The sequence below is a fragment of the Spinacia oleracea genome, chromosome 2, assembly GCF_020520425.1.
Source record: "Spinacia oleracea cultivar Varoflay chromosome 2, BTI_SOV_V1, whole genome shotgun sequence".
NCBI lineage: Eukaryota > Viridiplantae > Streptophyta > Magnoliopsida > Caryophyllales > Amaranthaceae > Spinacia > Spinacia oleracea.
The window spans coordinates 111,653,661-111,666,785 of NC_079488.1; the positions used below are offsets into that span (position 1 = coordinate 111,653,661).

The following is a 13,125-nucleotide window of genomic DNA, read 5'->3' on the forward strand; positions in this document are numbered from 1 at the left end:
AAGCTAAGAAGAAGGGAAGTAAACTTAAGCAGCCATAAACGGAGCTGCACAGAAGCTTGTATTAAAGAGAAGTTTTCTTATTACAGCTTTTAGGAAATATTCTGTGATAATCATTGATTGAGGCTTACTCCTAATATATATAGTAAGCTAGTACACAGCTGTACCAACCAATCATATTACAGGAAATAAAACAACTAGCCAATCATAAATATCCTAGTTGTCACAAACAGACAAACTAGCTGACAAGTAACAGAATCAGTTACAAGAGCTGCATTCCTGTGTATGCTAGACCTGCCTTGTTATGCTGCACTTGCACTGGTGTGGTTGTTGGCTGTGTAGGCTGATCATGATCACCAACAATATGCTTTGAACATATCATTGTAATATACTTAGTACTTGTATTATGGACTATTTGTAGTATATGGTTTACTTGTTTACTATGAGTATATTTAACAAAGTCCAAATCTTCCATCCATAACTTTTGTATCATTTGTGTGCCATTTTGTGTCTATTGGTTGAAATTAATGTAATTTTATACGAAGTACATATTTTAAAGTGGTGGGCCAAATATCTATATCAACCAATAGATATGAGTGACACACAAATGGATACACGAATTGTCGGACAGAAGATTCAGAATCTGATCTCTACCCTTTGGTTTACTCATGCATGTTTCTAAAGCACAAATTTGACAATTAAGATCACTATCGTGTAGTAAAATTTTAAAACGTTGATATGATGAAAGTTTATTATAATGAATCTAGCAACATCTTATATGATTAATGTTTTTTTCTTAAGTGTTTAATGTCAAAAGTTAATCATGCATTCCTAAATCAATAGTTAACAACATAGATTATATTACCTTTAAAAGGGACAAGGCCCAACTCCACAATCTTTTGGTATTGAGCATAACCCAAGAAACCACAAGCACTAGCAGTCCAAAGCAACACAATAGGAACGCCTAACTCTTGAGCCGCATCAATTGTAAAAAACATAACACCATCCGAAACCACACAACTTACGGGTGGTACATCCCCGCCCGCCTCATTGAGACGGGCGAGAACTTTCTTAAACGGGCCAAGACAATGCTTTTCGGCCGAAATACAAAGAGACGGGATATCTTGAGTGGAGTCCACATTGTCACCCGGTGGCAACCCGTCGGGTATGGTTTCAAACCGGAAGGACGGGCGGTTAGCGACCGAAGAAGGCCCACAGGTTCGGATAAGACGACTATGGTTGTACTCGGTGTTAACAAAGGTTATATGAAAGCCTTTAAAATGAAGAAGTTTGGCTAGTTGTAGCATGGGATTTATATGACCTTGTGCTGGATATGGGATACACACTGCATGTGGTTTTTGCATAGCTTCTAATATTGAAACCATTATTAATTATTATTTTTCTCAAGTTTAAAATGAATGAAGTTGTGTTACACTTAGAAGTGGATCATCTTATTTATAAAAGAATAAAAAATACTTCCTCCGTTTCGTAATAGATGCAGCATTTCCTTTTTTCACGTATCTCAACATGGTTCTTTGAACCTTGATATCTCTAATTGCGTGTAACTAAAATTATAAAAAATTGATATTTGGAATCTTCACATTGATACAAATTTAACAATATCTCACGTGACTATGTTTGATTTTACATAATGTGAAAGAATAATTGTCAAAGTTAGTTAATGAATAGTGTCCAAAAGAGAAACGATGCATCTATTGTTGGACGGAGGAAGTAATAAATAAATTAAGAACATGACGCATTCACAAATGCAAATATGGAATACTTGATTCTTCCTTCCCATCCGCGGTCCGCATCCGCCCATTCTGGCTAATGAAATTTCATAATAATGTTGTGCAAAAAAGCCAAAAATATGTCACAATCATTTTCTTGAAAAATCTAGCAATCATTTTCAATATTATAATGAAATTAATTCAATCATAGATATACTGCAAATAAGTACTGACAAGTAAAGGACATGAGAAATATTTTATTTGGTTTTATGATAAGATGATGAGTACTCCGTATATTGATACTCCGTATGTATGTACACGATGTTCCTTGGGAGATACGGAGTATTGTACTATTGAAATTGAATACCTATACACAGTCGGGATAAGTTTTCAAGTTGGTTGAAATCTACTACGTATCAAATTAATCTCAAATTTCAAGTTATTCTCATTAATGTGTTTAAATATTTATAGTGCATACATGAGCTTTATTATAAGATAGTGTTATTCGACGTCCTCAATCGCTGAAAACGCACTCGTATTTATGGTGAAAGGACCATTTTACCCTTTTAATGAAAATTACCCTTTTACCCTTCCCCTTCACATTTTTAAACTTTTTTTTAATCGAAATTAATATATAAACAAATACGAAGTACATTTTTTAAATAAGAAATTCTAACAATTTTTTCGGATTCCGGGTGGACCAACCATGGTTCGGGCCGTCAATTCCGGGTGGACCAACCATGGTTCGGGCCAATTCCGGGTTGACCAACCATGGTTCGGGCCGCCAATTATGGGTGGGCCAACCATGGTTCGGGCCGCCAATTCTGGGCGGCCCTTGTGTTTTAAAAAAAAATGAATTAATTTTTATTTAATTAATTTTATTTCTTGCTCGAATGTAATAAAAATAAAAATAAAAAATTGTTTATTTTCTCATTTTTAATTTCAAATATTTTAAAAAGTGTTGCCAAAAAAAAATTAATAATTACTGAATTTCATAATTAAAGTAATTAATATAATTGAAAAAAATAAAATTGTTAGAAGTATTTGTTTAAATATTGTAGTTTAAAAAATTTATTTGTTTATATATTAATTTCGATTCAAAAAAAAAGTTTAAAAAACGTGAAGGGGAAGGGTGAAGGGAGATGGGGGTAATTTTCTTTAAAAGGGTAAAAATTGTCCTTTTACCATAAATACGCGGGCGTTTTTAGCGATTGAGGACGTCGAATAAAAACCCCCTTATTATATTATGATACGAATGAGCCGGAAGTACAATACAAATTATAAATATGGGAAGTGTGAATTCTAACCTTGAAACATATTGTATATATAACCTTCAGTCTTAGCAACTAGGTCAAGAATTTACCGGTTAGGAGTTCTATTTTTCAAAATGTAGAATAATAACGTTCGCACCAAAATAAAAACTACTCCCTCCGTCCCACATTAGGAATGACCCCACAATTATTTATTGTCTCTCTTTTCCCACTAAAAAAAAAGTTTAGTCTTTATTATCTAATTTTTCAATAAAATAACAATTGATAATTAAATAACCACTTATCTAAAACTTTGTGCAAATGTAAATATAACGAGTAATGTGGGTTAGAGGGAGTAGAAAAATAGCGTTACTACATAAACTCTAACATAACTCAACTCAACTCAACTCATACAGTCATACTAGATTACTCATGAATCATTGTAGAATTATTCTCCTAATTCTGTCCTAACAAAATCACTATTACACCAACTCTCCAAGGTACATACGGAATTGAATGGGCTTACTCTTTTGATTCTGCTACGGTTTAAGAAGGGGGGATGTTTGGTAGTACCATGTCAGCGCTAGGTAGTAGTAGACTTGATCAAATGGCACGTTGGGTCGGGTTTGGGCCGGGCCTTAAACATTGTACAAAAACCCCGCTATTACATACCTAAAATACAGGGCTTTTGGGCCATTCTCGGGTCAGGCCAAATATATAACTAAAAAGTGTAGTTTTATGTTGCCAAGACCCGTCAAAAATATTTAAAATTTCGGGGCGGGACAGGCTCGGGTGGGAAAATCCTGGCCAAACCCGCGAAAATTCGGGTCGGGCTCATCTTGATTAGGTCTAGGTAGTAGCTACAAGCTGAAGCATTGAAGCAATAGCATGCCTTTATGCTGTTAAATACTCCCTCCGTCCGTAAAAGATTGCTCATTCCAATTCTCTGGGTCAAACTTTAGAAACATTGACATGATTTCTCACTAGTCTATAAGAAATAATATAATAATGTAGAGTCTTGTTACATTCGTTTCAATATATTTGTTTGAAATATCAACTTTTTATAATTTTTAATCATGTAAAATTAAAAATATTTACGTTTTATGTCGTGTCTTAAAAATTGTGAAAAGTCAAATGAGACAATTTTTTAGAAACAGAAGGAGTACGCTGAGGTTTTGCTACTATTGATTCTTCATCTTTGGTTTCGATGCTAGACGAAAATACGAGCTATGAGCCTATGACATTTTACTTCATTGGACCTTAACTACAATGTGCAATCCTCAGGGTGGATATAGACAAGGTCCCGATGGCCCATAACATAAGAAATGGGTGCTATCTTTTACTTCTCTAACACGGCAAACATTTTTAACAGAGAGAAGTCGGATTTCTAGTGTTTTCGTTGTGAAGGATAATTTTGTAATGTACGGTAAGTAGATGTCAATAAGTCGGATTCGGATCTGAATATCTGATAGAACTTCACCTGTATTCATCCGTTTTTCTATTCGCTTTATCTGTATCTATCAACAACTCGCTTAACCAATCACCCACTCGTTCACAGATAAACAGGTGGAACGGGCAACTAATGGAAGAGCACATGTAAGTCAACACCATAAAATATAGTCAACCAATAGAATCCGTTAAAGGCATATCTTAACAATAAAATTTTCTTTATTAGGTACTTTTTGACAAATATTCCTAAACAAAGCAATAACCCAAAATAGGTAATAAAAAATTAATTATCACAAACTTGCAAGGGAAAGCGAATTTGAAAAGGTATATATAAGCATGTAGATCACTTTCGTCAGAGAACTTAACTAGATTTAACAGACCCAAGAACTTTTATAACCTTGTCAAAATTGTTGTAAGAGGACCCTTTTGGAGCAGCAACAGCCTCACGAGCTAACCTTCTCCACTCCATAGCATTTCTCTTCATCTTCTTCCCTTTTTCTCCCGCCATTAACTCTCTCACTTGACCCTCGACTTCACTCCTCTTCACATTTGTATCAATCTCCATTCCCACACCCCACTTAGTACAAGAAAACCAACAATTAGTTTGTTGCTCCGCGAAGAAAGGCCAACAAATCATAGGTACCCCATTGATTAAACTCTGAATCGTCGAGTTCCAACCACAATGAGTCAAAAACCCTCTAATAGAAGGGTGTTTCAGGACTTTCTCTTGATCACACCAGCTAGTAATAAGTCCTCTGTCTTTCGTCTCTTCCAAAAACTCTGGTGGCAGAACAGCTGAATCCCCAGTGACTAAATCGGGTCGGGTGATCCAAAGGAAGGGTTGTTTGCTATTAGCAAGTCCCCATGCAAATTCTATCAATTGATCATTAGTCATAACTGTAATGCTCCCAAAGTTAACATAAACAACAGAGTCGGGCTCATAGGAATCGAGCCATTCTATGCAATGTGGATCTTCTTTCCATAGACTTGTACGGATCGACTTAAGTTCCTCGTTACAGATCGCCTCTGAAGAATCGAGGAGGAGTTGGAAGGGACCGAGCGCGTAAAGAGGAGGGAAATCGGAAGGGAAAGATTGTAGGACATCTTGCTCCAATGTATCAAAGGAGTTAAAGATGATGGCGTCAGCTCTTTTCAAGTTATGGATTAATCGTTGGACATAATTGAGCATGAGTTCGTTAGGATCTGTTGTTCTAATGAAACTAGGCAAGTCTCGGAGTCGAATTCCCTTCATGCCAGGGATCCAATTTAGAACTGTTTCAAGGTCGCCGTTTGTAGAGAAACTTTCATCTGCATAAATCATGGAACACAACGGTATATGTCAATTTTTAATCCTAAACATAATTGATATAGTGACATTTCCAAGTTCTGGAATTTAATATGGCTCGTGACTCGTGACTCGTGAGAGGTCCTTTTAGCTGACTTTTAGGTGCACATTTATGCAATTAGTCAAGCTCATGTCAATTTATATACGTAGTAGTAGGTTACTAATGATGATCTTTCACCCAAATCTTGTTTAGAAATGAGTCATAATCATATTTTCATTTGAAACAAAATTGTCTCTTTGCTAATTGTAAGGAAAAACATGGAAGATCTTCATTTGAAATAAATCTCCCTCTAATTTCAGGTACTTGAAGAATAGTTGTACGGAGTACTCCCTCCGTCCCGGAATACTCGACCCGGTTTGACCGGCACATAGTTTAAAGGACTTGAATTGACTTATTTAATTTAATAGGTAGTAATTGATAGTGGGGTGTTATTTTAATGTAGTTAGTGGAAAATGTGTAAAGGGGTGGGGTTGGGGGAGAGTAGGGGTTGAATTTTTAATTATTTTTTGTATGGAGTAGGGGTAAGTGGGTTAATAGGGGTGGAGTGAGAAATAATATAATATTGTTATAATATTTCCATTTTTAGAAACAGATCAAGTATTAAGAGACGACCCGATAAGGAAAACAGGTCAAGTATTCCGGGACGGAGGGAGTATTAAACAGTTAATGCAAATAATTGTCTATTCAGTTTCGGCACCGTATATATTACGTAATGGAGAACAACTTAATTTTAACTAGTATTGTCAAACAGAGTCTAAGTATTCCGTTATATTAGTATATGTGTCTATTTCTCATAGGACCACAGGTCTGCCAAGATCTGAAATGGGACCAAAGGTCGCTAACGGTTAATCATACAAGTCGTAAGATGAGAACATTCATTGAACCAATCTTATCTAATAAGGTCCTATTTTATTATATATCTCCCTTCGTAAAAACGAGTAATGGTCATGATATACGTGTTTGTGTCAAAAATCAATATGAAGTATTATATTCATAAACAAAACAACTTTAACTATGCTAATCATTGATGATTCTAATTATTATTTTTAATATGCGATACTAAATCAATATCAATTTATGAAATGTATTTAAGGTTATATATGCAATCTTAGGAGTTGTATATATAATACTCCATAACCATATTTCATATTCAACATCTTTACTTAACTAGCAGTGAGTAAGACATGTCACCTATTTTTTGAAATTAAAACCACCAGTATTAAGTCGATTGATATTAGACTAGATCAGAAAAAAAACTAAAAAAATCAACAGAAAATATTTAGATCAGATCAGACTGGACTAGACAAGAGTAAAAACTAGAAAAATCAAATCATACCGAATGAAGAGAACCAAAGCCTCAGACATTTAACATTTTGCATAATTAAGAGGATAATAAAAATCAACCACGAATTTTTTTGTAAAAAAGTCAACAACTTAAATTACCTTTAAAAGGGGCAATACCCAATTCCACAATCTTGTGGTACTGAGAATAACCCAAGAAACCACACACACTAGCAGTCCAAAGCAACACAATAGGAACGCCCAACTCTTTAGCCGCATCAATTGTAAAAAACATAGCACCATCCGAAACCACACAACTTACGGGTGGTATATCCCCGCCCGTCTCATTAAGACGGGCGAGGATATCCTTAAACGGGCCAAGACAATTCTTCTCAACAGAAACACAAAGAGACGGGACGTCCTGAGTGGAGTCCACGTTATCACCCGGTGGCAACCCGTCGGGTATGGTTTCAAACCGGAAAGACGGGCGGTTAGCGACCGAAGAAGCCCCACGGGTTCGGATAAGACGACTATGGTTGTACTCCGTATTAACAAGGGTGATATGAAAGCCTTTAAAATGAAGAAGTTTGGCTAATTGTAGCATGGGATTTATGTGACCTTGTGCTGGATATGGGATACATACAACATGTTGTTTTTGCATCTTAGTTTCTAATAGTGAACCCATAATTATCAAACTTGGAATTCGAGTAAATTATTTTTAGAGATTGTTAAGTTTCTAATTTAGGGATTGTGGTTTGTTACTTAGATGTGGGTAGTCTTATTTATAGGGGATCCAAGTAATAAAGAACGTGACGCATTCACATATGCAACTAAGCTTCCCATCCGCCTATTTTGGCTAATTAAATTGCATAATAATGTTGGTGCAGAAAAGCTATAAATAATACGTAACTACGTACTTTGTATGTCACGTCTATTTTCTTCGAGTACTATCTCCATACTTTTTTTTTTTCTCCTTTTTATTTCGGTTCTCAAGACACGACTTTAAACTTGAATATTTATTACATGTGTAAAAATTTAAAATTTTAATATTCCTAAAAATATATATTAATCAGAATTGAACAAAATCACACATGACTACTCCTTCTTTCCCTGTATACTTACAACGGTTTTTATTGATACACTTGCCAAGACCTTAATTTGAACGTAATTTTATGTAGTTACTACTAAAAACTTTTAAAAAAAATTGACATTTGAAAAATATACATCAAGACTAATACAATAACATATTACACAATAGACGTGACATTTGATTTTTATATATTAGTAAGAATATTTGGTTAAAGTCAATGTATGAATAGTGCAAAAATAAACTGTTGTAAATATTAAAAAAACAAATGGAGTATATTATTTCTTGAGGAAGTATTTTCGGATATCTGATGTGTGTGGCAACACACATATCTGAGTAAAAGACAAATAGCTAAAAGACAAAATAGGGAAAAAATGAAGTATTATTCATGTTAAAAGAAAAAGTATCATTCTGACAAAAAAATAAAAAGTACCATTTTTGTTTAAAAAAGTACCATTCAATTTATTTATTTTGTCATTTTTTCTATTTTGTCTTTTACTATAATATGCATTTGCAAGCACATATCAGACATTCGAGTATCGTTAATGAAAACGTATAATCAAACTCTTTAGTTTGGCCAAATGAGACAAAATTGAGGGGCTGGACTATGGAGAGTAATATCTACTCCGTAGCAATTATTTACAATATTATAATATAAAAAATTTGAAACGTATGCATAAAAAAATAAGGGGCCGTGGGAGATAATATATTTAATAGGTATAATAAGGTCATCTTTCCTCTACTTTCAATTTTCGGCCAAAGGTCGAAAGGGGAAGGGTAAGGCTTCCTTTTATTGGACTATTCACTACAAGAATTTGTATCTTTAACGACAACTTAATTACGACGGGTCAAAAATCCCGTCGTAAAAGCCTTTTGCGACGGGGCTAACAACCAAACAATGACGGGAATAACCGTCGCAAATGTCTTTTACGACGGGTTTACGATGGATTTACGACGGGATTTCTATTAACGACGGCTCCCTTTTATGACGGGTTCGCGACAAGAAATCCCGTCGTTAATCAACGATTATTGGCCTTTCGCGACGGGATTTCCCGTCGTTAATAGTACGATTTCTTGTAGTGATTTTGACTGAACTTATATTATCTGAACTTATTTAAACTTAATTGAACTTATCTGAATTTATTTTATCTGAAAAACTTATTTTATCTAAAATAAACTTATTTATGTGAAAATGTCTAAAAAATTTATTTTTATTAAACTAAAATAAGTCGAACAGAACAGAGCCTAAATAATGTCGGTCTCAACAAATCTCATCTTCGTCACCCCAATGTTGTTGTCTCCGGCCTTCTTGTCTTCGCCGCCGAAGGAGATGCAAAGTTCATAATTCATTATTCTTTTGTAATATGTTTCTATATTTTTTGTTTTTTAGATCCCTGCTTCATATTTTATATTTTTCTCTTTTTAATTCTAGAATTTTTTTTTGTTACTTATTTTTATTTGTAGGTTTAGTGATAGTTTAGTTTACAATTACTACTACTCTGTTTCATTAAAAAGATATTTACACTTACTATTTACACGGACTTCGGTGCAATGTTTGACCGTGAATATATCCAATTCTATATGGAAAGAAATTGTAAAAAATTGACATTTATAAAATACATTTTGAGACGAATCTAATAAGATATTTCATGATAATTTTTTATAAGATATAATAGGGAGAATTCATGGTCAAAGTTTTGATTTTTAGACATGTTTTTTAAAGCGTAAAGATCTTTTTGCAACGGAGGTAGTACAATTATATTTCCAGGAGGAAAAAATGCTTATGGCGTATCAAGTTATCATTATTGTATTACATCGTTGCATTGTAAATTTAAACCGGCCGTATATTCTAGATCAGCATATTTTAGATCGTAAGATTTAAGATTCAAGTAAAAAAAAAAAAGACAAATGCATCAAAAGATAAGGGCCATGGGAGATAATATATTTAATTGCTATAATAGCATGGAATGATGGAAATTATCTATACGTACGCAAAAAATCCTTGGGAATGTTATACTCCCTTCGTCCCGGAATACTTGATCTGTTTTCCTTATCGGGCCGTCCCTTAATACTTGACCTGTTTCTAAAAATGGAAATATTCTAACAATATTATATTATTTCTCACTCCACCCCTATTAACCCACCTACCCCCTACTCCATACAAAAAATAATTAAAAATTCAACCCCTTCTCTCCCCAACCCCACCCCTTTACATATTTCCCACTAACTACATTAAATAATACCCCACTATTAACTACTACCTATTAAATTAAATAAGTCAATTCAAGTCCCTTAAACTCTGTGCCGGTCAAACCGGGTGAGTATTCCGGGACGGAGGAAGTACGTAGTATATGAAATAGTCAAATCCGTATTCTAATTTTATACAAGCATATATTGGTTTCAGTCAAATAAGTCGGCTAGTTGCATGATTGAGATCTTTATTTTGTTTTGGATTAAGATTAAGATTAAGCCTAAAAAGTCAAAGCATATGAAACATATCATTCATAACCCATAAAACCATATAAAATATATTATTGTAAATTTGTTATTAAATTTTTAAAAATCTTAATTAAATTAGTGCAATTATTTTAGGAAAATGTTATATGCAGTCCAAAGGGGAAACATTAGCTTATAATGAACACCGATCGACACATTATTTTGATACACATTCCTAAAGTAGTTCCAAGTTAGATAATGCGTCAAATACTCATTTATAACCCTAGTTAAGAACTACATATGGAGTATATTATTAGCCTTAATTTAGGGTCCATTTTTATAGTTTTCATTTTTTGGTTTTAAGATTTTGAAAATCAAATACTTTAGAATAACTCATGTACTAAAAAATAGTCAGACATATAATAAATACGAAGTATGTTGCTGTAATAACTAACAACAACAAAAAGTAAAAACTATTTTTTAATTGTTTTCATGTACAAGTATTTGTTTTTAGTTTTCAGAAAATTGAAAACAAAAACGATAACGAACAGACGATTAACGTTTAGAATGGACATTGGTTCATTATTTGGCATGTGATGATAGCAATGATGTAATTAATGAAGTTAACATTAACAACTTGCCAACTTCAATTTGAAAGACAACTTGTATAAATAATTGTCTTTTATATTTTCCCTAAAAAAAAGTCTTTATAATCGTACGGAAGTATTAGTTTCTTAATCTGATAAAGCTAATCACCTTTAATAGATAAACCGCCATTAATTTCGCCCATTTTTATTTTCCCCCTAAAAGTTTTTCCATACACATACTGTTCTTTTTTTTCTTTTTCTTTTTTGACATAACACATACTGTTCTAGTAGTTGTAAATTGAGGAAATCTCAAAAGATATTTTATATACCCCACATACTATAAATAGAAATACGGAGTACAGTATATAGGTTGTCTGTTTACGTGCAACTTTCGGTACCAAATGTGAAATGCCCCTTGGTCTTATGTCTTATGTCAACTTTGTTACGGCTCGTCTTTTAAATTTGTGTTATTCTTTGTCGTTTTAATTAGGGGTGTACAAAAATATCCTATCCGTTTGATTCGATCAGAAAATTCGATGATCCGATTTGAAATTTCGGAAATTCGATCAGGTTTTAAGATTACGGACATTTTGGATCGGATATCCGGGGAAAAAAAAATCGGATTTTCAGATCAGATTCGGATCAATATTTTTTCATTTCGGATATCCGAAATATTTCAATATTTAAAAACAAAAAATAGAAAAATACGATAATCAGATCCAAATTTTCAGATATCTGATCCAGTATTAAGGTTTCGGATCTTTCGGATCGGATATCCGAAAAAAATTAGTTTAAAACGTGATTATTTTTTACTTTTTAAAAATTCGGATAGTTTTCGGATATCCGATCCGAAATATCCGGATATCCGAAACTTTCGGATCGCATTCGAATCACGTTTCCCCGATCCGAAAATTTCGGATATCGGATCCACCCCTGATTTTAATAATGGTATTAGCCTATTAGGTGTATATAGGCTTGGGCTTGACATCGGCTAAACATTACTCCGTACTATAAAGAGAAAAAAAAGTTCACGAAATACAACAAATTATCACACTACCTTTTTGGGGTTCGTTTTTTCGCATACCTGATATGTGTGGAAGCACACATATCAAATAAAAGACAAATAGCTAAAAGACAAAAAAGGAAGTACCATTCATGTAAAAAAAAGTACCATTCGGTAAAAAAAAATACCATTCTGTAAAAAAAAAAAGTACCATTTGTGTTTAGAAAAATACCATTTAATTATTTTTTTGTCCTTTTTCCTATTTTGTCTTTTATTCTGATATGTATTTCCCCATACATATCTGATATGTATTTGTACTTCCTCAACTTTTTGGGGCCGTTCAAGTCCTTTACACATCCAAAGCAGCTAATTCATACTCGAGGGTGGCGTAGCGGCTGCCCGACATGCATTACAAAAACATATCAGAGGGTAATATTGTCATTTCAGTCGCATTTTAAAAATGCTGATGTGGTAAGTTGGATCCCTGTAGGAGTTGTTTGTGGGAAACACATGTTCCAGCGTGGCATAAACTCTCACCTTCCTTCGTTGTGTTCTCCGCCGTTCTCTCTCCTCTCTCTCATCCCCCATTTTTCTGGTGAAAATTTGTCGTTGTTCTTGCTCGATTTCGGTTCGTTTTTTGTTGTTTTACTTGGATCTTGCTTAAGTGAGGTATGTCATTGAATTTGATGTATAATTTATTTAGTTTTTATAGTTTGTAATTGTTTTATTTTAAGTTATTTGGATCTCAAGTTCTGGAAACCAAAATTGTCGATATAGTAGTAGTTTAATTGGGGGATCATTTTTTTCAAATTTGTAAAATAATTTCTGGTGTTGTAATGTCTTGGATTTGATTTTATTCCAAAGAATCCGGAATTAAGTAATCTGAAAGTGCAAATTTCATTTAAATTCTATGATGATTTGTTATTTAATGAAGGTGAAAACCATGCTAATTTGTTAAT

The 13,125-nt window shown here is 33.6% G+C and overlaps 2 protein-coding genes across 2 annotated transcripts; both read right to left on the reverse strand.

Moving 5' to 3' along the window:
- Positions 1–19: 19 nt before the first annotated feature.
- On the reverse strand, positions 20–1,415 carry LOC110777384 (7-deoxyloganetin glucosyltransferase-like). Its single transcript, XM_056837857.1, has 2 exons — positions 863–1,415; positions 20–364 (listed from the first exon to the last, which is right to left on the reverse strand). Exons 1-2 carry the CDS (start codon positions 1,380–1,382, stop codon positions 351–353), a joined length of 534 nt encoding a protein of 177 aa, XP_056693835.1. The 5' UTR covers positions 1,383–1,415; the 3' UTR covers positions 20–350.
- A 3,212-nt stretch (positions 1,416–4,627) lies between these two features.
- Positions 4,628–7,864, reverse strand: LOC110774965 (7-deoxyloganetin glucosyltransferase). Its single transcript, XM_021979600.2, has 2 exons — positions 7,216–7,864; positions 4,628–5,734 (listed from the first exon to the last, which is right to left on the reverse strand). Exons 1-2 carry the CDS (start codon positions 7,736–7,738, stop codon positions 4,788–4,790), a joined length of 1,470 nt encoding a protein of 489 aa, XP_021835292.2. The 5' UTR covers positions 7,739–7,864; the 3' UTR covers positions 4,628–4,787.
- Positions 7,865–13,125: the final 5,261 nt, after the last annotated feature.